Source organism: Oreochromis niloticus, linkage group LG7, assembly GCF_001858045.2.
Source record: "Oreochromis niloticus isolate F11D_XX linkage group LG7, O_niloticus_UMD_NMBU, whole genome shotgun sequence".
Taxonomy (NCBI): Eukaryota; Metazoa; Chordata; class Actinopteri; order Cichliformes; family Cichlidae; genus Oreochromis; species Oreochromis niloticus.
Genome location: NC_031972.2, coordinates 57,503,385 through 57,530,647, shown reverse-complemented (window position 1 = coordinate 57,530,647; position 27,263 = coordinate 57,503,385). Strand labels below are relative to the sequence as shown.

General features: G+C 41.1%; 2 protein-coding genes, 1 long non-coding RNA gene and 1 other non-coding gene across 6 annotated transcripts; 3 read left to right on the top strand and 1 right to left on the bottom strand.

Annotated features, from left to right (window-relative positions):
* Positions 1-32: 32 nt before the first annotated feature.
* On the top strand, positions 33-8,412 carry polg (polymerase (DNA directed), gamma). Of its 2 annotated transcripts, none has more exons than XM_005470961.4 (23): positions 33-237; positions 804-1,401; positions 1,586-1,781; positions 1,909-2,076; positions 2,182-2,328; positions 2,442-2,521; positions 2,632-2,814; positions 2,900-3,042; positions 3,153-3,276; positions 3,372-3,593; positions 3,724-3,841; positions 4,083-4,166; positions 4,270-4,383; positions 4,472-4,632; positions 4,720-4,773; positions 4,847-4,964; positions 5,060-5,195; positions 5,292-5,538; positions 6,397-6,519; positions 6,649-6,817; positions 6,991-7,199; positions 7,282-7,442; positions 7,996-8,412. In XM_005470961.4, the coding sequence occupies exons 2-23, from the start codon at positions 830-832 to the stop codon at positions 8,058-8,060; spliced, it is 3,594 nt and encodes a 1,197-aa protein (XP_005471018.1). In that variant the 5' UTR covers positions 33-237; positions 804-829; the 3' UTR covers positions 8,061-8,412. The 2 variants fall into 2 exon arrangements, with proteins under 2 accessions (XP_005471018.1, XP_005471019.1); XM_005470962.4 differs by lacking the exon at positions 33-237 and adding an exon at positions 248-449.
* On the bottom strand, positions 7,475-19,163 carry fanci (FA complementation group I). Of its 2 annotated transcripts, XM_005470964.4 has the most exons (37): positions 18,832-19,162; positions 18,665-18,737; positions 18,376-18,506; positions 17,874-18,027; positions 17,726-17,783; positions 17,436-17,477; positions 17,175-17,298; positions 17,004-17,089; positions 16,745-16,877; positions 16,560-16,637; positions 16,296-16,432; positions 15,246-15,426; positions 15,064-15,151; positions 14,814-14,944; positions 14,662-14,732; positions 14,457-14,571; positions 14,214-14,336; positions 13,774-13,842; positions 13,593-13,694; positions 13,321-13,509; positions 13,059-13,180; positions 12,595-12,756; positions 12,196-12,375; positions 11,927-12,093; positions 11,767-11,837; positions 11,557-11,673; positions 11,428-11,479; positions 11,193-11,320; positions 9,747-9,812; positions 9,559-9,655; positions 9,261-9,445; positions 9,117-9,173; positions 8,975-9,034; positions 8,813-8,887; positions 8,594-8,689; positions 8,400-8,501; positions 7,475-8,239 (listed from the first exon to the last, which is right to left on the bottom strand). In XM_005470964.4, exons 1-37 carry the CDS (start codon positions 18,922-18,924, stop codon positions 8,177-8,179), a joined length of 3,978 nt encoding a protein of 1,325 aa, XP_005471021.1. In that variant the 5' UTR covers positions 18,925-19,162; the 3' UTR covers positions 7,475-8,176. The 2 variants fall into 2 exon arrangements, with proteins under 2 accessions (XP_005471021.1, XP_005471020.1); XM_005470963.4 differs by having other exon boundaries at positions 7,475-8,501; positions 18,832-19,163.
* Positions 19,164-19,659: 496 nt separating this feature from the next.
* On the top strand, positions 19,660-19,732 carry trnar-acg (transfer RNA arginine (anticodon ACG)). The gene has a single exon. It is a non-coding gene; the product is annotated as a tRNA-Arg (tRNA).
* Positions 19,733-25,422: 5,690 nt separating this feature from the next.
* LOC112847483 (uncharacterized) lies at positions 25,423-25,776 on the top strand. Its single transcript, XR_003221041.1, has 2 exons — positions 25,423-25,516; positions 25,592-25,776. It is a non-coding gene; the product is annotated as an uncharacterized LOC112847483 (long non-coding RNA).
* Positions 25,777-27,263: the final 1,487 nt, after the last annotated feature.

The following is a 27,263-nucleotide window of genomic DNA, read 5'->3' as shown; positions in this document are numbered from 1 at the left end:
AGTATTTTCCCCTTTAATCATTTTCTTCACAGTCCCTGTCGTCTTCGCATATAGCACTTTTGAAAATGAATATTCTAGCGCTATCCATGCTACGTAATCGAATCGCTGTCCACTGTGTTCATTCAATCAGTTCTTTCTGAAATACCACTGCTAGAAAAAAAAGTCATCCAGCCCGCACGGTGGCGCTAACGATTTGTTTGGCTTTAGCCATACAACCCCACGAGAAGGAATGCTAAGGTAGCTATCATTTACTCCGTAATGATTTCAAAAATATCTTTTCGGATACATAACACGATAAAACAGATCAGCTGGGGTGCTTTTATAATAAAACAGTTAGATTAACAACTGCCTTTTGCTAAGTTACTGAAACGTTAGCGTAGCTCCATGTGTGCGCCACGTAAACATGCGTTGAAGTGTCGGTAGGGCAACAACTACAATAATATGAAAAGGTGAGGCAACCAGCTTTCTACGTTTATAATTCGGTGTGTAAAATGATACAATTAGCTACGTAGTTCACATTGAATCTATGTCTAGCAGCACTATTGCAAAAGTTTAGTTAATTTACACACATTTTAGTAACACCTGAGTGAAATATCAAAGTGCAAGCAAGTGATAATAGAGGCTCACAAAACCACAGAGAAGGCTGTAAGACACTCACCAGTAGGGAAGTACAGGTTTAATCGTGTATAGAGGCTCTGTTGTGCCTAGATAAAGCTGCATTAAGTCTCAGTTTGCCCCCTCACGCTGTATTATTAAGACTGATCAGTGTCATGTCAACTAAGTGGTGAATGAATGTCTTCCAGCTCTAGTGAGAAGTCCACATGAGGTGATGCTGCATGTGTTACGCTGTCCTCTGAAGAGGACTCGTATCTCTTTACAATGGATGAGTCTACGTGGCTTCTGCTCCACCAAGCCTCACGTACTTCAGGGCGAGGACTCCACACAAACTCGCCTGAACCCCCTTAACATCCAGATGCTGTCAAAAGGTCTCCACGAGCAGATCTTTCAAGGGCTGGAGCCAGAATACAGAGAGGAGGCTGTACAGCGCAGCATAAGGCACTTACAGAAACACCAGCTGTGGGGAAAGGACACCTCACTTTTGCCCGATGTTGACCTGAAACTCCCCAAAATGTATGGCAAAAACATTGACGAGCACTTTCGTCACTTGGCCCAGACACAGAGCCTTCCCTACCTTGAGGCTGCCACCAAGCTGAAACTGGCCGAGCTACCACCCATGCCTCAGGAATGGAGCTGGGAGGTTGGCTGGACACGCTATGGGCCCACTGGGGACAGGCAGAAAGTAGATTTTCCAGATGAGTCAGCTCTCGTGTTTGACGTGGAGGTGTGCACAACGGAGGGACAGTGTCCCACACTGGCTGTTGCTGTTTCTCCAACCAACTGGTAAGAAATGGGCCAAAATGGGACTGGGTTGTATAGAACAATCCATTCATTTGCTTTATTCTTATGTTGTTGTAGTTGTTTCATAGTTAAAACATTTTGTCTTCCATTCAACAATTACTACCAATAAAAAGTTTTAAAGATAACTGATACGTGCCTCAGTGATCTCTGTGTCCTATTTTTCTAGGTACTCGTGGTGCAGTAAGCGTCTGATTGAAGAGCGATACTCCTGGTCAAACCAGCTGACCCTTGCTGATCTCATTCCGCTAGAGACACCTTTCAACTCTGCTCGCCCTCCAGGGGGTAAATGGAAGGAGCGACTGATTGTGGGCCACAATGTCAGCTTTGACCGGGCTCACATTAAGGAGCAGTACCTACTAAAGGTTTACATCCTATTCCTCACATGTCGCTTTTACTCCTCACTTTATAAAATCCTTTGGTCACCCCTTTTTGTATGAATCACAATAATGCCCAGTACCTTTTGTATGTTTGTATTCTCTTCCATATAAGGGTTCAAAGGTGCGCTTCATGGACACCATGAGCCTTCACATGGCCATTTCAGGGCTAACCGGCTTCCAGCGCACACTGTGGATGGCCAGTAAGCTGGGTAAAAAGAGGGGTCTTCAGGAGGTCAAGGAACACATTAAGAAAGCTGGGAAGAAACACGAGGGCCCAATGGTTTGTGTCTTTTTCTACCAAAGTTCACCTACATAATATTTTGAGGCTATCATTTGGTATTTTGAAGGCTCTTGGCATCAGTGTGACATGATGTTGTGTGCACAGATTGGCTCCTGGGACTGGGTGAATATTAGCAGCATTAACAATCTGGCTGATGTCCATGCACTGTATGTGGGAGGGCCGCCACTGCAGAAAGAAGCCAGAGAGACCTTTGTGAAGGGGAGCATGACGGATGTCAGAAACAATTTCCAGGTCAGTTTTGTGGCAAAATGTGCACCTGATTAATGTGAACCATTTATTAGATCTTGCATTTGGCCTGAAGGGACACTTAGGCAAAATAAATGTGATTTTGCTGACACCTACAGGAGTTAATGCAATACTGCGCCCTTGACGTTAAGGCCACACATGAGGTCTTCACAGAACAGCTGCCCCTCTTCATGGAGAGGTCAGCAAATCCCAACCCACAGCTATTGTATAGTCATCTTTATTTTCTGTGTACAAATGTACACAACACAGCATTGTATAATTGTGTTGTCTCTGCTGTGTTTTTATAAGGTGCCCTCATCCAGTGACACTTGCAGGGATGCTGGAGATGGGTGTGAGCTACCTTCCCATCAATCAAAACTGGGGGCGATACCTGGAAGATTCTCAAGATGTTTATGAAGAGCTCCAGAGAGAGATGAAGAAGTCTCTGATGATTCTAGCAGATGATGCATGTCAGCTTCTGGAGAATGACAGGTGAGACCAGCACTGATTTATGTCAAGCTTTGAAGGTTCTTTTAAAAATATTTACACTGCATAAGGTTTGTGTGTTTATACTAAGATACAAAGAAGACCCCTGGCTTTGGGATCTTGAGTGGGACGTGCAGGAGTTCAAGCAGAAGAAAGTTGCAGCCAGCAAGAAGAAAGGCTCCAAAAAAGCAGATAACAAACAAATTGCCACTCCTCTTCCAGACTGGGAGGAAGGTATGAGCTCAGGCACTAATTCAGAATATTTGTGTAACTGGCATGATATATCTACAGTGCATACAGAATATTAATAAAGTAACAGAGATAATTCAGTTTTTTTATATTAGACCCAGGTCCACCATCTGAAGAAGAGATGGAAGGCCCTTGCCCCAGCCGGCTAGCTGTTGAGAATCTGAAAGAAACAGTGAATCGACTTCCTAAGAGAAGGCAGCATCTACCTGCACATCCAGGGTAAGATCGCTCTCACACACCACGGAGCCATTTCCAGTTCTGTTTCCCACTGGTGGTGTAAGTCAGTTCTTTTTCCTCGTTATTTTCTTCTTTAGGTGGTATCGTAAGCTGTGCGAGAAGATGTCTGACAACAGCTGGTCACCTGGAGCCAGTCTGATCAGCTTGCAAATGCGACTGACACCTAAACTGATGGGCTTGACTTGGGATGGTTTCCCCTTGCATTACACAGAGAAACACGGGTGGGGGTATCTGGTACCTGGACGCAGGGATAACCTTGATTCCCAGGAGGAAAACACCGGTCTCGTGTGCCCCCACAGGTGAATCACATACTGCTCTTAAAGTAAAAACATAGGAGTGCGCTTTCTCATCATGACCTGATCTTAGCAGGACGATCATTGATGGCTGGAGATTTTTAACAGTGTATTAAAGTTTTGTTGTTTTTCACAGAGCTATTGAAAGTGTGTACAAAGAGTACTGTGAGCAGCATAGCAAGGAGCGACCGGACTATCTGGACTCAATCCCTTCAGATGACCTCATGTTGACAGACAGCACGGTGTGGACAAAGGTACATAAAATACCATCGTGTTTGGAGAATTTGCATAGAATATTGCAACAGGCTTCAAACAGATACCACATGCACTACAGACTGTTGGAATTTGCAAAAACCTTTCATCAAATTTAGACCTTTTCTTCAGTATCAACAGTAATACATGTGATTGTGGTTGGAGATGATTGATCAGGGCTACATGCTCTGAACGGATAACACATCTATGGTTACAATGTTTTTTTCTTATTGTCATGTATAGGTGGAGGAATTAAGTTCTCTGGAAAGCCTGATGGAGGAAAACGGCCTCAGAATGAGAAAAAGTGCAGAGAAGAACAAAAACAGGGTGAGTGCACGGGCTTGTAAACTTAAATTACACCTATCGTCTCAGGTTTAGTGTTTCACTGTGATTTGTTTATAACATACTTTGTATTCTTTACCAACAATAGTCTACAGATCCACATTATATGAAAGAGGCGAGTCACTGCCATTATCACCATGGAAACGGCCCCTACAATGATGTCGATATACCAGGTTGCTGGTTTTTCAAATTACCTCATAAGGTGAATTGTTATTATTTATATAAATCATTGGCACAGTGTTGTTCCACCAAGCTACTTTTACCTTCTGACCAATTATTTGTGTTTAAAGGATGGCAATCACAACAATGTCGGCAGTCCGTTCTCCAAGGACTTCCTGGCCAAGATGGAGGATGGCACTCTGAGAGCAGGAAGAGGTGGCACCAATGCAACACGAGCTCTGGAAATCAACAAAATGATGTCTTTCTGGAGGAATGCCCATAAACGTATAAGGTACTCCCATCAGAGTTAATCAAAGTAATTCAATAACAAATAAACTTTGGTAATGCTAAAAATGGTTAAAAAATGTTCTTCTCATAGTTCCCAGATGGTACTGTGGCTCAGAAAAGGAGAGCTTCCCCGTTCTGTCAGCAGGTTTGTCTGATATATTTAAAAAAATAGATCGATTGATTAGATATAAAGTAAAGAATGTAACATTTCCCCAAAGACACAAAGATTTTGATGAGGAGGGCCAGTATGGTGCCATATTACCTCAGGTCATTACTGCTGGAACAGTAACACGTAGAGCTGTGGAGCCGACGTGGTTGACTGCCAGTAATGCTCGGGTAAGAAGCAGAGCCGACACGCTAATCTGGATAAGTCTGAAAATACTGACCAGACACTAGAGCAATTCTGTATGGGCTTTATTCTGTGTCAACAGCGGGATCGGGTAGGCAGTGAGCTAAAGGCCATGGTGCAGGTACCACCTGGATATCACCTGATAGGAGCAGATGTAGATTCGCAAGAGTTGTGGATTGCCGCAGTGCTTGGAGAGGCTCACTTTGCAGGCATGCACGGTATGACAGGTTTGGTTCTAAAGAAATCTACAGAAGGAGACTTTGTTGTGTGTCTTCCTTTAATAATAATGCTGCATATGTCTCTCTGCGGTTTAGGTTGTACAGCATTTGGCTGGATGACCCTCCAGGGAAAGAAGAGTCAAGGCACTGACCTGCACAGCCGTACCGCTGATGCTGTGGGCATCAGCCGAGAGCACGCAAAGGTGTTCAATTATGGACGCATATATGGTGCTGGGCAGCCCTTTGCTGAGAGGTTGCTCATGCAGTTCAACCATCGCCTGAGTCAGACAGAAGCTGCCAGTAAGGCCAGACAGATGTACGCCCTAACAAAAGGTATACGCAGGTAAGTTCAATGTAGGGGTGGATTTTGATGATCAGTTTTCCGATTAAAATCGATTCTAGCGTGAATAACGCAATATTGAGTCATTAAAATCCTGAATCGATTCTTAAATATAAATTTATTTTGTCCGAAACGCCAGAATCTCAGGTTAAACCTCACAAAATTTCGACAACCACCAAATAGCTAAAAACGTAAATGAGAGCAGGTACACGGATTCTGCACAAAGACCTAAACGCAAAGTGTGGAACCGCTGACAGATAAGAATGAGTGAAATTTCGGCTTTCTCACCCGACTGCACGTACATGGACATGCTGTCGGGCCGACAGCTCACATATTGTGATGTGTCGGCGGGTACGCGCATTGTTTTTACGTGTTTTTTGCGCTAGGCTAGGCTTTGTTTCTTTCCAAACAAATTTGACTGAACCAGCAGCAAAAGAAGATCCAGACTACGCTTCACATAAACATCATCATGAATTCCCTCTTACTTTGCTGTTTTGCTTCCACCACGGTAAAATTACACTTCATGCACAGCTCTATCTCTCAGTGCACTTCAAGAACAGTTTCCTATCTAATTATCTGTTTTCTGTATTATTCGCTTGCTTATTGCGCACAAGTACAGCGCTGTCGGCCGCTGTTTTTTTTTTTTTTTTTTTTTTAATTTAACTGACTTCCGACAGGAAAGCCTCATTTCTGCTGTTCAATGCTGAAGAAGTTTAAACTTTAAAATTTTGCGAATTTGCAAAACACGTAGCTGTGTCTCTAATTAAACCTCTGAAACTTTGCTCTTCTGTTTTTGTTCTACTGCAAAATATGTTTAAGGTGGTTATCTGTTATAAAAAGACAGGTGTTTGTATTTGTCAGATATCATTTGTCAGAGGACGGCGAGTGGCTGGTGAATGAACTGGGTATAGATGTGGAGCGGGAGGAAGATGGAAGCGTCTCCCTCCAAGAATTGCGGAGGATCACTAGAGTGGCTTCACAATCGTGAGAACACAAAACACAAACATTCACAAGTACCTGGCTTGCAATAACCCATTTAGTGCCTCTAATATCCTCCTCTCAGTTGCTCTGCTCTTTAATTTCCCTTTGTTTGTGCTCCTGACACCACCTCAGTTCTCGACGGAAAAGATGGGATATTGTTGGGAAGCGTCTGTGGGCTGGAGGTACTGAATCGGACATGTTCAATAAGCTGGAGAGTATAGCCCATTCAAAGAACCCGGCCACTCCTGTTCTAGGCTGCAGGATCAGCAGAGCATTGGAGCCCAAGGCAGTTAAAGATGAGGTGACTGACTAAAGCTGGCAACAGGAGTGTAATATATATATGATTTAATCTTTGAGTATTTAAAGGGATATGATTTGTTTTGGCAATACAACGAACGACCAATGCATTACTCAAGAGGTCAGTCAGAAGGCTCTAAACAGCAAAATAAACTCTTCATTAATGTCTTCTTTTAGTTTATCACCAGCAGAGTGAACTGGGTGGTTCAGAGCTCTGCCGTGGACTACCTCCATCTGATGCTGGTGGTCATGAAGTGGCTCATTGAGGAGTATAACATTGATGGCCGCTTCTGCATCAGCATCCATGATGAGGTGCGGTATCTGGTGCGCAGTGAAGACCGTTACCGAGCAGCTCTGGCGCTTCAAATCACAAACCTCCTTACAAGGTGTGCGCTTAGCTGACTGTATATTCTCACTGACAAACTGTGAGCTCTAGAATGGATGGTTAATGTGTTTCTTTTCCTGCAGGAGTATGTTTGCTCATGCTTTAGGCATGCAGGACCTTCCCCAGTCTGTAGCCTTCTTCAGTGCAGTTGACATTGACCAGTGTTTGAGGAAGGAGGTCAACATGGACTGTGTGACTCCCTCCAATCCCACAGGTGTGGAACGAAAGTATGGCCTACCGCCTGGTGAGTTCTGCACACCATCACCAGCCTTCTTCCAACATTAAGAAGAGTATATTTATTATACAAATGTTTCTTATACAAAGTGCACAGAGAGACAGAACGGCGTGTCTCATTACAAAATCTAAATGTAACAAATTCAGACACGAGAATATGTAATTTAGCTCTAGCACTTAAAGCTACAAAAATGCTTGTGTACAGAACAAGTTATTTTAAAACAACACCTTACAAAAGTTGGACTAAACATCTCTTTAAAATACAATGTATATGGAAAGTCATTAAATCCACCTCTTAGCATGACCAAACAGTATTCAGTTAGTCTTCAGTAAGAATTTTAAGCAAATCAACAGCACAGCTTGTTTATCACGAGATTTTCTTAAAGGAAGTAAATCAAATAAGTTTCAAATTTCTAAATAAGCCAAATTAGAAATGACTATTTTAATGTAATCAAGACAAAGAAAGGTATAAACTGGGTTTGGAAATGCAATAAGGTTTTTTGATAAAGTGAACTTGAGAAACACAACCAGAATACTAAATAATGTGTGCAAACTTTCCACAGGTGAGGCCTTGGACATCTACCAAATCATCGACATCACTAAAGGCTCTCTAAACAAAGCGAGATAGCTCTTTGTGGACCAGACAGCTTTTATTCCAAACAGACAATTGCCAGGACACCGTTCACCCGCTGCTGCAGTCTGGACGTGTGTGCAGTGTGTGTAGCAGTGGTGCCCAGTATGACCTCACTGTTTCCTCTTCTTCTGTTTGGGTTCTTGTGTCTCGGTGGTGTCCTGTGACTCTGTGGTCTGAGAGCAATGGAATGCACAATGCACATTTCAACAGTGGGCACAGTGTGGATATGGAGCCAATTTTATGGACTCGTATAATAAAGTAAAAGTGGAGAAAAGCGGCTGTTGTGTATGATGAACAGCATTGAAGCTCCTGTGGAGCTGAGCTAGCGCTTACCTCCTGACTGTCATCCTGTTCCTGCAGGGCTGCATCCAGAGTAGCGGCATTGATGCGAAAATCTCTCGAGGTGCTCAGCTTCATGTACTGCATCAGGTTTACCTGGAAAAACATGCAGACAGATGTTACACTGACAGGGTTCAGAGGCCTTTTGGTTTTTTTAATGTATATATTTTTTCAATATTTACACAAACCTTTGATTTCTTTGAGAGTGTGATGAGATACTTCTCATACTGCTCAATGCTGAAGATCAGGTTGGGGATGGCCTTAGTCTCACGCAAAAGTTTTGCCTTCCAACAGGAAAAACATAACAGACTTGTTTATATTTCTTTGTATGCATATATTTTATTATTCTAAAAAGAAAAGTTGTATTGTTCAGTCCCTTTATTCATTAAAATTATAAGAGGCCTTACAGAAGCACCAGTATTCACGTCATTCCTTCTCTTTTTCTTTTTGTCATCTGCACCTCCACCACTGATATCTCCACTCTAAGAGGAATAAAAAGCATCTTGTGTCATTTCTGTAACAACAAAACATTAATCCAATGGAGCTGGACAACTGAACCATGCTAATACCTGAGCATATGTGATAAAAGAATAGCACTGTGGTGTCAGGTGGGAGCCAGATAGTTTGACCTGCAAATATGAAACATTAGGTTAGCATGACATTAGATCTATACAGGAAAATTTGAGCCAGGTGACAGTAGCTTGGACTCACCAGCTTCTCAAAGCGAGCTGGCAGCGACCCGTGCTGGCTGGCGCACACCTGGATGTACTAAAGTAAAATGAGGAAAATGTAATGTCACACTCTGCAAGCTGCACTGACATTTTCACTCAGAACATCAAGTTGACAAATACGCACATATTTGACCAGCGTGGTGAGGATGGTATACGTGCGGGTCAGTTCTCTTAACAGTGTAATGGTACAGGTGCCCAGCAGGAGGGCTGTCTGGACCAGCTCACTTAGCGCTGTTAAGAGAGTCCCAAGCTGCAGCGCCACCGCTTTCTCAACTGGGTCCTGCTGACCTGCAGTCTGCGTGGCTTCACCTACACATTTATGAAATACAACATCACTTGCGTTTTAGCAACACTTGCTGACAAATGCATCTCTTCCTCTTCAGCATTAATCAAAGTGAGCATCAGTGTGAAAGGCTTCTTACCACAGCCCAATTTGTCAGAAGCTGTCTGACTTTTCTTCCTGGCAATAAGCCAGTCCACTTCATCAAGCACTCTGTCAACTTGAGACAGGACCAGCAGCTGGGACAAGACATTAACATGAAGAAGAAGGTGAGCAGGTTAAGCAAAGGCATAACTCTCACAGCCAGTCAGTCAGAAAACCAACACTTACTGCAGCTGTTGAAGCAGTTTTCATGTTGACAATGGCAAAATTAGACTGCTTTTCCACCTCCACATCCTGAGACAGAAAAACAAATAAAAGAAATTAGTTCACAAATGCACTTTAATGTGGGCGTATGAAGGTCACAGTCATCAGTGTACCGTGGGAAAGAAACTTGGAATTAAAATAGTCTTGTTTAACTTGTTTGATCATTAAATTCTTTTTAGCCCCCATTATTATGGTACTTACTGCATGCAAAATATGATCTTTATATGTATCAACCTATACTATATTGCCAGAAGTATTTGCTTGTTTGCCTTCACACACATATGAATTTGAGTGACATTTCATTCTTAATCCATAATGTTTGAAATGATGTTGGCCCAGCTTTGCAGCTGTAACAGCTTCACCTCATCTGGGAAGGCTTTGAGGAGGTTTAGGAGTATTCTTCCAGAAGTGGATTTGTGAGGTCAAACACTGATGTTGGACAAGAAGGCCTGCTCACCATCTCTGCTCCAATTCATTCAAAAGGTGTTCTCTTGGGTTTAAGTCAGGACTCTGAAGGCCAGTCAGATTCTTCCACACCAAACTGGCTCATCCATGCCTTTATGGACAGGTATGGAGTCATGCTGGAACAGAAAGGGGCCAGCCCCAAACTGTTCCCCAAAAGTTCGGAGGATGAACCTGTCCAAAATGTCTTGGCATGCACCATACCACTGCCAAACCCAGACTCGTCTGATGGATTGCCAGACGGAGAAGCCTGATTCGTTACTCCAGTGAACATGTCAACACTACTCTAGACTCCAGTGGTGACATGCTTTACACCACAACATATGATGCTTCGCATTGCACTTGGTGATGCAAGGCTTGGATGCAACTGTTTGTTCACTGAAACCCATTCCATGAAGCTCTCTACAAATCCTCCAGAGCTTATCTGAAGTTTGGAGGTCCGTAGTGATCAATGTTGCAGAAAGTTGCGGACCTCTGCGCACTATGTGCCTCATCATCCGCTGATGCTGCTCTATGATTTTACGTGGCCAACCACTTCCCAATCCCACTCACTTTCATTTTGATAAAATACCAGTAACAGTTCACAATTGAATATTTGCTGGCAAGGAAATTCCACAGCTGGACTTGTTGCACAGGTGGCATCCTATCACAGTACCACGCTGGAATTCACTGAGCTCCTGAGAGCAACCCTTTCTCTCACAAATGTTTGTAGAAACAGTCTGCATACCTAGGTGCTGGATTTCATACATGTGTGGGCATGGAAGTGATTGGAACACCTGAATTCAATGATCTGGATGAGTGAATGAATACTTTTGGCAATATAGTCTGTCTATCAACTCTAGCTGTGTGTACAGTTTTATATAATTAAATGAGTTGCAGTAATAACAGTATCAGTATAGTTCAATGCCAAATTGTGCTCTGAACACTGCAAAGAAAAATTGTTCGTACCTGATCAATATCTCCCAGTTCGCTGTGGATGTCTTGGCAGAGCTCCAGCAGCAGGCCTACAGGACTCTTATAGAGAACATGAAGGTTGAAGAGGAGAGAGAGCAGCCCCTTACAGAAAGCAGAATCCTCTAAAGAGAGAGGAAAAAAAACCCCACACATACACACAGACACACACATCAGGACATGGCTCCCTGCACCTAATATAGACACAGAGGTTAAGTAAACTAGAACTTACCAAAACTGGTCTCTTTGCAGATTTTCACAGTCCACGTGATCATCTGAACAAACTGTTAATTAGATATTAGCGAATTAGAACAGGAGTGTGTTTCTTTGTTCGGTGGAGTGCATTCAAAAATAAATTTACCTGCTGGGACAAGGGTTTTAGCTGGCGCGAGAGTACGCTTAGGATGCTGACCAGAAGCTGAGCCTCTTTGCTGTTAAAGTCTTCCTCACCTCCACTTAACTGTGTGAACAGCGCCCTCTGTTGACGGGCAAAGAAAACTGGATTTTAGCAAATATGTCATACTTACTAAATAATACAAGAGAACTGTGTTTATTGTTAAATCAGAAGCACCTGAAACTGTCGGATGTAAAAGTAGTTCATCTCTACAACATCGCCTTCGTCGTCTTGCTCTGTGCCATTTTCTGCATCATTTCAAAGAAACACATAATGATTAATTCCTGCATATTTTATGTTGCTACAAAATGTACTGCTTTTTCGCTGCTTGTCCAACCCATGGTAGAGAGCAGCTGGGCCATCTTGTCTGGGTAGCGTTGTTGGCAGGTTGTGAAGATCCTGAGCAAACCCTCCAGACACAGCTGAGACAAACTGGAGCGCTTTTCCTTCTTTCCCCCCTCCTCAACCACGCTGGGGATGTTCGTGTAACGCCACATCAGGACACTATAAAGAGACATAGATTGAGATCGTTTATTCTCATTTTTGGTCCAATAAGTATTACAATAAACAAATTCTGTGTTGTCATTTAGCCCAAGAGATTTCTACCTGGTCATGTCACAGAGGAAGCGGAAAGTCTTGTCTGCGTTCTGTCCATCAGGGCCATCTGTGTGTCCCGTTTCATCCAGCTGCTGGATCTTCTGTACAACCACGCTCAGTATATAACGCACAAACTCTCCATTTGAACGAAGTACTGAGAGAGCCTCCTCTCTGCTCTGAGTGTTATCCCTGTAAAAGAATATTTGTTTTTATTTAGCATTTCTAATTCTTATCCATGGAATTTGACTTTCCAAGTTTGCACAGTATTTCTAATTAGCATTTTAATGAATAGATTTAAACAATCAGAGTGCCTACAATCAGCTGCAATCTATAAATAAATAACTGATTTTATTAAATTCCACAGATCTACTGGTAGTCCATTTAAACAACGCTAAAGAAACCATTTACCTGAAGAGCACAGTGATCAATGTTGATATGATGCCCATTGAGAATAAACTGCGGGGGGTCTTGTGTGAGGGCACCCGACCCTTTCCAGACTTCTCCTTCAGGATCTCAGACAGCTTCTGGTAACGGCTGAACAGCTCGATGATCTCCTCAAAGCACCTTTTACTGCAAGAAACGGGGGAAGATACAACGGTAAATTATAAAAAGAAATCTCCACTGCATAATATGGCATATGTTTTGTATGATGCATAATTAAATAAGGATGATTAACTTTATTAAACTTTTATTTTGGTAAAGATCCCAGTATTTTTGTGTTACTTCTATGAAGTCAGCTATAGGGGGAGCGCTGGCTGTGTATCAGTCAGTAAACTTAGTGACCTGAACAGTTGCTGTGGGTTAATAAATTCAACTGTCTAACACAACAACGCTTTTACAAAATGCACAATTCAAAAACAGGTGGTTGTTACCTGTAGTTGGCTTTGATAAAGTTGTACTCCATGAGGACCTCATACACTCCCATCACCAGCACAGCATAGATATTATTCTTCACTCCAACACTGGATCCCATTGAAAACTCAGCTGACTTGTCCTGATGAGTATACACACATTATAAGACTTAGCAATATTGGAACAGACCAAGGTTCAGAGCTAATGTAAAAGCAAGTAAGAGCAGAATAATGTGAAATCTGCTAAGGACAAAAAAGCTGCTTGCTCTTGCTCTTGACATACCAGTTCAAAGTCTTCTAGTTCGCACTTGATCATGCGTCTTGTCATACTCTCTAGAACAGCATGTAGATCCGACCGATATCCTTCCTCCTCTTCCTCATCACCGTCACTGTCATCGGCATTGAGGTTGGCTGACTGGCGTGTGTTTTGCAGCCACATCAAGCAATGTACAGTACAGCTCAGCAGATGGGCCTGGAACATAACACTATTTATAGCTCGCATAGCAGTCCAACTAAAACACAGTTGCAAATATGGTACAGTGCACACAAGAGTACCAGAGGCTCCTGGAGGTAGACTTGGTCTCCGTGAGCAGTGATGCATGGTTCCAGTTTCACTGGGGGCAGGAGGTCTTGTTCAGGCTCATAGTACCGCTTCAGCTAAGGACAAGCAAGCTTCTGATACATCAAAGTCCATTATAAATAAGACAGCATGCACTTAACTCATACATATACATACCTGTGACAAAAGGGTCTGCATGATGGAGCTTGCAAGTTGCGAGTTACGACGAAGAACATCAAAAAACCCCTAAAAAACCACAAGAATTTTCTTGTTCAGTATGAAACCAACATTTCTACAGCTAAACCGTATCTATACACATAAATAACGAAAGAGTAATGTTTAACTCGTTTTTCAATATAGGGATCGCCACAGCAGATCATCTGCCTCCATCTCACCCCATCTCTAGCATCCACCTCTTTCACACAGTCACCCTTCATGTCCTCCTTCACTACATCCATGAACCTTCTCTGTAGTATTTCTCTTTTTCTATGCCTGCCAGCTTCATATTCAACATCCTTTGTAAAATGTATCCACTAACTATCCCAGGTTCATCTCTCTAGCCCTTTCTTCACACTGATAAACATAATAAAACATGACATTAAAAAAATGCTTCTGACCTCATAGAGCATGAGGCGCACATCAGCCTGCTGGCTGAGGCAGCGACGCAGACTGCTGAGGATCTCCAAGCAGAATGCTTCATTGGCAGCTGAGTTGTAGCGCGAGTGAACATCCACTTGGATCTATGAATTGTGACAGAAAGACAACCCAGAAAATTAGACAGTTCCACACCTGCAGAGTGTTTCTAGCACACTTTCTAGAAGCATGTATGTAAAGTATACAGAGTTTTACTGCAACTGTACCTGGCTGGAGGAGATTGCCTGGCTACACTGACTCGAGGCCAAGCTGCCCAACACTTTGAAGTTCTTTAGCAGCAACAAGAAGCCTGTCACTGCAGACTTCCGACCATCCAGTTGGCTAGCAGAGTCAAGTGAGGGGGTTGGTTAGTATAAGCCACCCCTCTTTAATTGGACTTTAAAGCTGTGTTAAGAATAAAGTAGCGCAAACCTGGAAAACATGGCCTTGCGAAGAACTAAAATTAAAGCATCTTTCAAGGACATGCTGACCTTGAGCAGGGGCTGAAGATTAAACAGAAACCAACGATTACACAACAGAAACCTCTAGAGCATTTATGTGTATCTGTCGGCCTATTTAGGTACCTGGACAGCTTTGAGTAGACCTTGAACGGTGGCCAAAGGCAGGCATGACAAGTGGTCAAATGTCTCTGTCACTTTAGAGGATGACTCCAGGAGGATCATTGGAGCAGAGACCACAATATCAGAGAAAAGGTCTGAAGAAGAAAAAAAAAAAACATTAAAACATTAGAATAAAAAAAATTGTCAAAACATAAAGTCATAAAGTGCTGATGTACATCTATAACTTAACCCTGTTGTCTAAAGGTTGTGTTACCTAAGAAATGATTGACAGGTGAGGCTGTCTTTGTGACCAGTCGATTTAAGACCTGCTCCAATATCTCTCCCCTGATAGGCTCATGCATCTGTTAAAGACATAAAATACACAATATTTGCATGACATTGAAAATCCTTTATTTACAGTTCTTCATAACATAAAATTTAAACAAAAAATGTTACCTTAAAACCCTGGAGTAGCACCTGTCCTCCTAGCTTACACGCTTGTTGAGTTGGTGTTCGGGCTACAGCAAGGGAGCCCTCCGTGGCTTTGCCAAATGGTCCAGGTTTGGGTCCAAATGCATCCATCAGGAAGAAGCCCAGCTGCACTAGCCCTTGGGTAACATGATCCCATCCGAACACACTATACGGATGGAAACATAGACCTCATGTGAGAGGTTAAAATACAAATACTGTTTGTGTTGAGGGTGTAGTGGGGCGTGGTCTGTGATGCCGCTGCAGGGGAGATGGATACACATGAGCGGCATCTGCAATCACGCCTCGTCGGCATAAAGAGTCTGTACTGGGTCCTGTCAGTTGTTGTTGTTGGTATGTGTTGGGCTGTGAGCTGTGGAGCTGCAGCTGACTGTGTGTGTGTACAGCAACTGTGAGAAAAGTGGTGAATAAAGTATGCTGAAAAGCATGTACATGTCACCGTGTGCTTGCTACAGTGCCCTTATCCGGGGAGCCGGAACAGTCCGGCCTTCCTCCACTCCCATGCCGTCGGGGAATGCCGGTGGGGGTCGTGGCGGTGTCAGCCAGGACTAGATCCGAGATTCTCAATCACCTGCACCCCGCGCTCGATCCGGTCCTGGAGTTCTTCCTGGTGGCGGCGTGACACTGCCGCCTACTCCCGCTGTGTGGGTGTCAGCTCTGCCACCATTTGGGCCAGCTCCTTCCCTTGCTGGCCCGGTCCTGGGTCTGCCGTGCCCCCCTCCTGGGTTTCGGCACCACTGTACACTGTAGACACACACAGTCGGCCGCAGCTCACAGCCCGACACATACCAACAGCAACAACTGACAGCACCCAGAACAAACTCTTTATGCCGGAGAGGGGTGGTTGCAGATGCCGCTCAGGTGTGTCCCCCTCCCCTGCAGCGGTACCACAGACCACGCGCCGCCATAGAGTGGCATTACCTTATTTTGAAAGAAATCATGGAGAAAGAAACACACCAAGTTTTTCTGTTGAAGGTGTCAAATAGAACACATAAATCAACATTTTGCTCTTCTTACCTGTTCTGGACTGTATCCAGTATCATCTGAGCCACACTGCAGTGCCCGGGTAGGAGGTCCTGTAGTAACTTTGACCCCTGTTGTAGCTGCTCGTCCTTGAAGCTCTTGATGATGGCCCCTTTCAAAAGTTCAAATACCTTCCAAAGAAATAATCATCAATCATCATCATCAAAAAAGAAATGATTAACACAAATGAATAGGAAAGATAACGTGAATTAAGACTCTACTGAGTACAGAAAGTAGTGTATAGTGTAGATTTCTAACCTGCTCTTCATAACGCTGGATACGTGCCACTGAGAGCAACAGGGCAACACTGAAAGGGCACAAGTCTGCATACGATGTCTGCCAAAATGAAAATCAATATCTATGACACAGACTATCCTTACAAATATAACAAACGATTCTCAAACTATTAAAACAATGAACAGATGAGCGATATTATACATAACCTTAAAGCCTTTAATAAATTCCCTTGCAAGCTCATGGTCTAGTCTTATAGCAAAGACTATATGGAGGATAGCAGTGCCCTCTACATGCCTTAGCTGGTCCTGTGGAATAGACTGAACCTCTAGATCCAGGCTCCTGAGAAGCGGGTGTACAAGTAAAAAAAAAAAACAAAAAAAATACAGACAGTCAGTAAATGGAAAGTTTACAGAAAGATGTAGTGTGACTATAGTAAATCCCACTTGCAGTATATGAATCACTCACTCTCCATGTTTCTGCTCCTCTTCTTGGCGAGCGTCCTGCTCCTTAAAATAACCTACGATTCCGTCCAGGACTTGTTTCTTACAACCCTAACAGACAAAGAACAAGACCGGCATTTAGATGACTAACAGAAACAGAAATGTAACGTGTTGTTGAAGACACACTGTCACACACCTTTGCAGACAAAAGCAGCAGCTGGTAAACCAGCGGCGGGATCTCCTGCAGATCTAGTTTGTTGAACATCCTCAATACTTTCTCCACCACAAACTGCAACTCCTCTGACGACAAAGGCACATCCCTAAAATGAGGCAGACACGGTAAAACATTTTAAAAGGAACTAAAATGTAAAATACACCAATATTGAAATAAATTCTATTATGATGGAAACAGAAATATGTTAAAGCATGCAATGAACTTAAAATAAAAAAGTCCTACCTAAACATGGTTGTCAAGTGGATGACACACTGTGGATCCCATCTGCATGAAAAAGACCATGTAATGTAAATAAAAATATTTTTCAGTCATCTGCAAATCATTTAATTTCTACATCACAAACAAAAGACTTTGGCACTGAGGTACTTCATCATGATCACTTTTAATTACATGACCATGTAATTTCTGATAAATTAGGCATGAACTGGCATCTAAATAATAAAATACTACCAAAAACTTTTACAATATATATTTGCATATCACTATATATATCAAATGTGACATGTCCTCACCTGCTGGAGCAGAGGCTGTTAATCATCTGCTTCTTATACTCCTCACCACTGAGTTCCCCTAAAGTTACAATAAAAAATTGTGTTTTAGACCTTATAGATTGTGACATATGTGATATTACTTTAGACAACAATGTTGATCACAACGTACCTTTGCCATAAGACAAGGCTTCACATGCTGCAAGTGCAGTAAGAACTGTAGGAAACAGTTCCAGAGATTTCCCACTGCTCATTTTCCCCACTTTGATGGCATCAACAAAAAGAGACGCCAGTGTTGCAAGAGATGGCCCGGATAGTGTATGAGTCTGTGTATTATATTAAAACAATCATTCTGATTCAGAGACAATCACAGACAATCATTCTGATTCATTTGAAGAAAAGAAAGTGGCACAATATATTTCTACATATCTAATTCAAGAAGTTATAAATGATAGGATTGCAAGTCAGATCAGAAGAAAGAAATCTGTTACAAGCACAAAAATCAAGTAGACCCAAAAATGTGGTTCTAAAACACACTTATTTGATTTAATCAACCAGTTACATGAAATCAACATATTTTAATTTGTAAATCCATGTTTCACTTTGATTACATTAAACTATATTTGGATATAGCGTACATCTAATCTATAATAACTTCTGTATAACATAAATACCTCCAGCATAAGCAACCCAATGATATCTGCTGCCACCTCAGTCTGAAGATCCCCAGACTCACACAGAGGGATGCAGTGCTGATACAGGAGAAGTCTGCGATTTGCCCCAGCAGTGGAACTGGGTGGAGAACCTAAACAATAAGCACAAACTGTACATTTATTACATACCTTATCATCAAGCAGAAGTTACGCATATATATTTAATGACTCTGACATGGTGTATGAGTGAATTATATTACCTTAGCTATCTTGCGATGTTTCACACTTACAAGAATGAATGTGTACATACCTTTAAATATGCCTTTTATTATGGTCCCAACTTTCTTGCCCTTCAGTGCACTGTTGGTAATCGTGTTGATGAGCTAGACATTGTGTGATAGATAGCATTTTATAGGTAAAACAAACATGACTTTGGAATTCCCAAATGTGTCGCTATTAGTTGGTAAAATAACTTACCCGGTCATCGGTCAGGGTGGAAAGGTATTTCTGTAGTTCGGGGATATTTTCTTCATCTGACAGTGAGACAATTTTATCCATTTCTGCCTTCATTGTCCACCCACAGATTGACACAAGTGGCTAGTAACTGTAGAATAAGATAGAAATCTATCTCGTCAATCTCAGTAAGTTTATGAACGTTATTATTTTTATTTTACTTCTACTTATCGATTATCTAGTTGCATTTAATCCTGGGCATCCTGTTTAAATGAGCTGAAGGTAAATTACTCCGTAAATATTATAAATTTATCGCTGTTGTGTTTCTAAAAAGTTTCAAGCGAACTTCCCGCCAGACGACACTTCCTGTTTTGCTTCGTGGTTGCCATGTTCAACTCAGACTCCCTCAATCACATCCAGGTCACATTCCCTTGTATGGCAAAATGAGTATATTGTAAAAAACAGTTTTTCAGTAACTTGGAATAATACTCTAGCATAACACAATTTCCATATAGTTTCACATCTGAACTGAAATAATATTTACGAGTACTTTGATCAAACTTACATTTGGCGGAAAACAGTCATCACTTCAGCTGTGGCAACCACGTTTGCAACCACGAGGTTAACAAATGGGTTACTTGTCGGTAAATATTTGGACATACGCTTACTGTTTATTCATTCCAGTTAAATATCATGTGTTACAAGTTGTTTTGGTTAATGTCTTCAACGTAATATTTGGTTTCTGGCAATAAATCTCGCTGGGATCTTTTAGCTTTAGGTCAGGAATAACCAACGCGGGCTTTGTTTTAGTGTCTCTTGAAATAGTGATGCGATAGGGATTCATACTAGATCGGGCCAGTGGCGCAATGGATAACGCGTCTGACTACGGATCAGAAGATTCTAGGTTCGACTCCTGGCTGGCTCGTGAGATCTTTTTCGATTTTGTGAAATGCAACTTGCTCCCCTGCTTGCTAAATGTGTTACTAGTTTAGGTAGCGAATGCCATTAATTCAAACATCTAGAACCATGTATAATGTATAATTATACATATATGAGAATTATAACACCATGTATGATTCTATTGTCCACAAAGGTATTTTGCGTAATTGGGATACTTTAAAACCGGATAATATGTATAGATTATTGTTTTGTATTGAACACCATATTTTCAACCTGTTTAATTTTCTGAGGCGCGAGGAGCCCGATGTTAAAATGTCCACCTTTAGAGCTTAAACAAGTTTTTTTTTTTTTTTTTTTTTTAAAAAGGTAACACAGTTGTTTTTATTGTATTAATGCTTAATTGTATATTGTGTCACTTTTCGCTACTCTAATAAGGTAGGTTCTGTGTAGCAGTCTGATATATAATGAATAAATAAAAAAACTGGGTCACATCCTGCAAGAAACACTGTCTCTATGTGACAGATAAAAGGAGAAAGCCTCATAAGAGGAAGCACTCTTTCTGTCTCTTGGCTCTTTGGCTCACATTTCGGAGAATCTGTGTGGTGTTGTGTCGACTGCAAAAATGCAGTTTATTCGTAATTTTGTAGAAAAAGGCTTTGCACCTGTGAAAAAAAAGATATCCACACCCCCAAAATCACTGTAGATCAAAGTAGCTAAGCCCTGGTTAACTGCAATTGTATTACAGGAGATGAAAAATATTGGAATGATTGAAAGAAACAAAGATTGTTTTAGGGTCTGAAGATTTGACTTTCTTATTGAAAGAGATGGAAACTAATCCATGTATGACACTGAGAAAAAACTGAAAGCTTAAAAGATCTGAAGGTCCAACTGTTGTTATACAAATGTGCAAGCTTGTTTTAATGACGTTCGAAAGAAAAAATGGGATATTTAAAAAGGTAATATATAAAATTTATCATTATATTACTTGAAAAAATGATGTTGGTTAGCATTGCTGTATTTGGAAAAATGTTGGGTCACTAGTAAGCTGAGATTGAATGTGATAAACTGAGGGTAGGTAATATAATCTACACACTTGCTATTATTGTTGTAAATGGGCATCCATACACCAGTTAATATTTTATCAAACATCAATCATAATTTGTGATCAACGAGAGTTTTAAACAATAATATTTATTTGCATTCCCTACTAATTTACAAAATATAAAAAAGAATATTAGTTTTTTTAAGAAAAAAAGATGTTTCTAAATGACTTCAAACTTTTGAGCAGTAGTGTGTGTTGTATGCATGTGTCTATCTGTAGTAGAGTAGATTGATGAAAAGATTGATTGAATAGATTGATGAGCACCCAATAAAGTGGAGTTGTTAGGGAGAGTTTGCCATCAACTCAATTTTTGATGATAGACACAGCTAAAAAAATGAGTGTTTTGTTAACAATGATGACAAAATCCTAATCAGAAACAGACAGACACATGCATACAATACACACTACTGCTCAAAAGTTTGTGGTCAGATTCAAACATTCTTCTTTTAGTTAATAATTTACATTTGCTTTAACGTAATATTACACAAAGTTTACGAGTAATGTTTTCACAGATGTGTGTTTAATGAATCATTTATGTTAAATCGCCCATGATGCATTAGGAATTGTCTACACAGTTATACATGGGCCCATTTTTTGAAACAATCACTCGGACAGATCACATGGTTATAAACCAGAAACAAATTTGATTTAATCAGATTACAAATACAAAATGGGATGATCCATCACAAACCTTGACAATTTACTGTTTTTAATCCACACAATGATTTTGGTTTGTGCTGATATCTTTGGTAAAAGGGTTCTTGACTGACACGTTGGGACCTAACATCACAAACCGACATCTGGTGACACAATATACCAAATGAAAATTGGCCCCTGTAGATGTCATGGTTCCCTTGCCCTCTTTTGCTGGCCTGCTTTTTTCTCTTTTGTCTCCTCTTTCGGTGTATGCCTGTGTTGTTGTCCGTGTGCTTGTCTTTTTCAGGGGATGCTCCTCCACCTTTTGATCCTTCAGTCACTTGTCCACAATCAGCTGATTACTCGCCTGTTCCTCATGAGGTCTTCATGCTGGTTTCTAAACAACCAGATCATTGCATCACCAAGGTAACGTATCATGCCACAGTCATGTGACATTTTCCATCAGTTTTTGCCTTTGCTCACTCTGTTTCTGTGCAGACGTTTCAGCGTTACGGATCTCCCCAACCTTCTGTGACAGTGTCTGAGTGTGCCTTCAGACAACCTTCAGTACCTCTGCCCCGTCTCCTGGACCCAACAGTGTTTATTCTGTATTCATAACTATCTGCAAATAAACCTGTAAAACTTTACCACAGTGTCTCATCATCATTCTGTTGTTTTCATAACAGTACACTGTAGAAATAATGGACTGTGTATTAGGTATTGAGGTCATAGTGAATGTAGTTTATTAGTATGCGTCGTAGTATGATTTTGCTGGTAATAGAATGTAAGATTACAAAATAGAAAATAGTCCTGGGATGGGAACAAAGAACTGGGGTGCAGGGAAGTGGGGCAATTAACTCTCACCCCCAAGACAGTAGCAAGATTTACTGAGGGTGAGGGCCAATGGACATTACCTTAAAAGGAGATGGGGGTCAGGGTGTCAGCACCCCTAGCCACTTTACCAGTGTTTTTCCATTGTGGAGGGTTTACTGTAGGAATTGGAGACCAGAGACTATAACTGTAACTGTTGTGTGAAACTCTTCAGATCAGCCTTTAGAGTAGAACTGCACAGGATGCAGTGTGCTGATCTCCAGATGCATCTGTAAGGAAAATGGGTAATAAAAGTATTGTGTGAAATTTGGAAACATCTCTGCGTGATCTCTACCAAGACAAAAAGAATCGGAGAGACCGACGTTGTCGCAACAACACTTATGTAGATATTCCACTAAATCTCATTTGTGATTTATGATGAGTGTTACCATTAATTATTTATATTTCTTTACGCTTCTGATTAATTTAGTAAAACATCAAAAAGATTTTCACTGTTGTCAGAAAATAAGACGTTTCTAATTCTCTACAAACTTATGAGCTGTTGTCTAGATTGCAATGATAGTATATGTTTATTTTTTTTATAGCAGATGAAATAGAAGTATCAGGACAGGGTATGAAGTTATGAGCTGTGATGCTGCAGAGAAAGTTGTTCACTCTGGTGAGGTCTAATGAGTCTAATGGGAGGCTGAGCCTTCATCCCCAACCAGTTACTCATCCTTGAGCCTCATTCTGCCGAAGGTTTCTTAAAATGGAGTTTTTCTGTCCCACCATCCCCAAGTGCTTGCTCATAGGGAATTATTTGATTGTTGGGGGTTTGTCTCTATTATTTTTAAGGTCTTTTATTTATTATATTTAACAATTATTATTGTCAAATGGTGCTATATAAATCAAATGTACTCAAATTAAACTCCCATTCAAACCTAAAGTCGCCTCACCCAATTTGGACATCCAGCGAAATAAAATACTACAATATCAACCAGAAATTAGAAGCATAGCCAGCAGCTGTTATATTTAGTTTCTAATTTAATCATTTTGTCTGGTTTAAAAATAAAAACTCATAAAAGATCATTGTTTCATTGTCTGGTTTGTTCTTTTCCCATTTATTGATTATCCAAGTCCTTAAAATGCACACATGTATATATGAATAATTCAGTCATAGAAATATTAATGTACTGAGATCCTACGCTCTTACATGGAGATATAAAACTGTCTTTGCTAAACAATGACCATTTCATTGCTTGATAGTATAAAATAAAACCATTTTGTCCATACATACTTTTAAAAAAACTATGTAACGGCACCAAAGTGACAACTTCCTGTTCAAAAGAGAAGTTTAGTTTTTAGCTTTATGAAAACGGCTGTGCTAGGTTATTGCTGTGACTGTATGCTCACTCAATCATCATCCTTTTCTTAGAGATGTATCCTGTTTAATGGTGCCAATCTGAGGATGTAGCAGTTGTAGCTCCAACTGTCAGAAAAAAGGGCTTTCACATTGCAAGAGTTTGTAAAACTCTGTGACTCTGTTTCCTGTCACAGTGACTGTGAGCCTTTTATGCTTAATTTATTAACAAACTGGTTAATAAATTAAGCAACTTAGGACTCAGCAGCTCACTGTGCAGCTGGATACTGGACTTCCTGAGCAACAGACCCCAGAACGTCAGAATGGGAGAGCACACCTCCTCCACCCTCATTCTGAATGTGGGTGTCCCACAGGGGTGTGTCCTCAGTCCCCTCTTATACTCACTTTTCACCCATGACTGTTCACCAATCCACACCAGTAACACCATTATAAAATTTGCTGATGACACCACCGTCATAAGACTGATCGACAACAACGATGATTCAGCCTACAGAGAGGAGGTTCAGCGACAACAACCTGTATCTGAACACAGCCAAGACTAAGGAGATGGTAATCGACTTCAGAAGAACAAAGCGATCTGAGCACTCTACCCTCTACATTGATGGGGAGGAGGTAGAAAGGGTAGAAAGCTTTAAGTTCCTTGGAGTCCACATCTCGGCCGACCTTACCTGGTCCACAAACATCTCCCACCAGGTAGGGAAAGCACAACAAAGGCTGTACTTCCTCAGGAAACTACGTCAGGCCCAATTACCCCAAAGACTGCTAGTAAATTTCTACCGCTCCACCATCGAGAGCCTTCTGATTTACTGCTGCACACTCTGGTTCAACTGCTGCACCGCGGAGGACAAGAGGAAACTGCAGCGGGTGGTGAGGGCAGCAGAGCGGGCAATCAGCACTTCACTAACCCCCCTCAGAGACATCTGTACTGGCAGACTTCAGCAGAAAGCCAGCATCATCATCAAAGACCCCCCACATCCTGGACACTCACTTTTTCCCCCCCTTCCCTCTGGTAAACGCTACAGGTCCATCAGGTCAAAGACAAACAGACTCAACAGAAGTTTTTACCCACAGGCTGTCAAACATGCCCTACCTCCACCCTGACTGGAGGATAACTGCACTGCCAACACTCATGGACATTACACCTTATTTATAAATCGTATTTCTGTTTATACTTCAATGCAACCAACACCCCTACCTCTTTAAACTGTATTTATTATAACCTTATTTGGTATAGTTCCAACAGCATCCCCATAAACATAAAAAGGGGTAAAACACACACAAAAAAACTAACTGAGACCAAAACCAGTTATTTATTATCCTGTAAATTAAACCTTATATTTAAAGAAAGACAAATGTGAATGCAGTGCTGTGTGTAAGCCTATACACTGATATTGAGATTTGTTTTTCACCATTCCAGCGATTAAAGCTGCTAATGCTCACAGAGGTAATTTCATTTTATTTATTTATTTATTTTTTTTTTTAAAGAAAAGATTATAAAACCCAACACTTGATATTTACTGTTACACACTTTCATGAACAAATATCACACACATTTGTCTAATTCTAGATGCAGGCGCTCCTGTATACCTGTATGAGTACCAACATCCTCCCAAATTGCTGCAGCAGAAAAGGCCGAGTTTTGTTGGGACTGTCCATGGAGATGAAATGTTTACAGTGTTTGGACTTTGCTTCACAACTACCCATGTTAAATTAGCCAGTAAGACTTTATAAACATCTCTGTCTCAGCACAGCACTGCATATGTTTGTTTTTTTTTTCAGAAGTATGAAAAATGAAAATTTTCCTCATCCCCATGCCCTGAGGATGAGGAACAGTTGAGCAAGATCATGATGAGCTACTGGGGGAACTTTGCTCGCACAGGGTAGGAATTTCCAACTATTGTAGATTTCACACTTCACACATTTAATAACTGAATAACAAATGTATATGTGTTTAGATCTCCTGATGGGCACAACCTTGTCCACTGGCCAAAGTATGGAGCAGAAGAAAAGTACCTGGCGATTGATTGAAAAAAGCAGGCAACTGCTCAGCACCTGAAGAAGGAGCGATTTGTCTTCCTGACTCAGACCGTCCCAGAGAAGATCCAACAGCATGAGGAAAATGCAGAATGCAGCGAGCTGTTGTCACATCTCTTTTCTCTTTTATATAGTTTTTTAAAATAATCAGACCAAGCAATAATTCACTTTTCACATACTGCGAAATATGAGTTAGTATGGACCAACAGTGTCTCTTTATTAATCCTTATTCTAAAATAAAATTAATATTAAGTCATGCTTATATTGTGTGTGTGTTTTTTTTAAATGTCAGTCTTATTGGATATACAATCCTAAACACAGATATGTAAAATAATCCTTTGCAATGACAACAGCAGTTTGATGATGGGTACACCAATGCAATTTTTTTTACATGTAACTGTTGAACTGAAATAAAATAGGAGTGAAAAGAGAAATTCTCCTTGTGGGTGATAGTTGAGCCCAGCTGTCTTGTATTACACTGATAGAAAGCAAATTAAAAAGATGTGACAATCTGTTCCCTTTCATTTTTTTTCTCTTGCTGCTGACAAGTGTGCTCAAGCTGAAAAGCTCCCTGAGGTTGTGCACTAGAGAGGATTTGAGAGATATTCTTGTGGAGTCCCATATGTGAGTGACACATATGGGACCGGAAACAAAGGTCCAAAGGCAAATTATTTAAATAGCTGGATTTACAGATAAAACTTTCGTTTCAAGAATTGTATTGTATTAGGTTAGAATCAAAATGTAAATTCTCTCTCTCTCTCTAGATATATATATATATATATATATATATATATATATATATATATATATATATATATATATATATATATACATATTGAGAGAGAGAGAGAGAGAGAGAGAGATAGTGTCATGGTCGTTGACCCAGCGTTTTGTGTTTAATATGATTATTGTCTTCTGTTCTAGTTTATTCTGATTTTGGGCATTCTGTCCTCCGCTTGTGCCCGGTTCGTGTCCCTGAGTTCGTGTTGTGGATTTCCTGTTTTATTTTGAAGGTCTGTGTCTGTTGTCATTGTGTTCAGCTTGTATCCTCCAGTCGTCTTGGATCAGCTGTGCTTCCCTCCTGTGTGTGATTACCTGATTACCTTGTGTGTGTGTTTATATAGTGGGTGTCGATCTTTGCTCGTTGTCGGCTCGTCTGCGTTCCATGGTGTTCTGTTCCTTTGTCTGCGTCTCTCTGCCCCTCACCCCGTTTCGTATGATCTCAGGTTTGTTATTTAGTTTTCCCAGTCTAGGTTTCTTCAGTTATTTGTCATGCCTCACTGCCTGTTCTGTCACTCCGCCACTTGTAAATAAACGTCACCAGTATCATCAGTCTACTGCCTGCATTTTGGGTCCTTTTTCCTCCAACATCACACGGCTCGGCTCGGCTCGACTGACTGACTGACTGACTGACTGAGCAATGTGGTCTTTTTTTTAATTATTAAAGAAAAACGCAAAGCTAAAAAAAAAAAGCAAAATGAATAAATGTTTCAACACCCTAGATAGATAGATTCAGAAGACTTTATTTATCCCCGAGGGGCAATTGAGAGACTGACCTTGCCGACCGTACATACAATACACAAACATCACATT

Bases quoted from the DNA above. Each gene is read 5' to 3' on its own strand.
- polg (XM_005470961.4), top strand. From the start codon at position 830: ATGCTGCATGTGTTACGCTGTCCTCTGAAGAGGACTCGTATCTCTTTA. The intron at 2,077-2,181 runs GTTTGTGTCTTT...TTGTGTGCACAG, and splicing joins AGAAACACGAGGGCCCAATG to ATTGGCTCCTGGGACTGGGT. The intron at 4,167-4,269 runs GTGAGTGCACGG...TACCAACAATAG, and splicing joins CAGAGAAGAACAAAAACAGG to TCTACAGATCCACATTATAT.
- fanci (XM_005470963.4), bottom strand. From the start codon at position 18,924: ATGAAGGCAGAAATGGATAAAATTGTCTCACTGTCAGATGAAGAAAAT. The intron at 18,738-18,831 runs GTAAGTTATTTT...CACAATGTCTAG, and splicing joins CCACCCTGACCGATGACCGG to CTCATCAACACGATTACCAA. The intron at 9,035-9,116 runs GTGAGTCCAAGC...TCATATTTGCAG, and splicing joins CAGCTCGCTTTGAGAAGCTG to GTCAAACTATCTGGCTCCCA.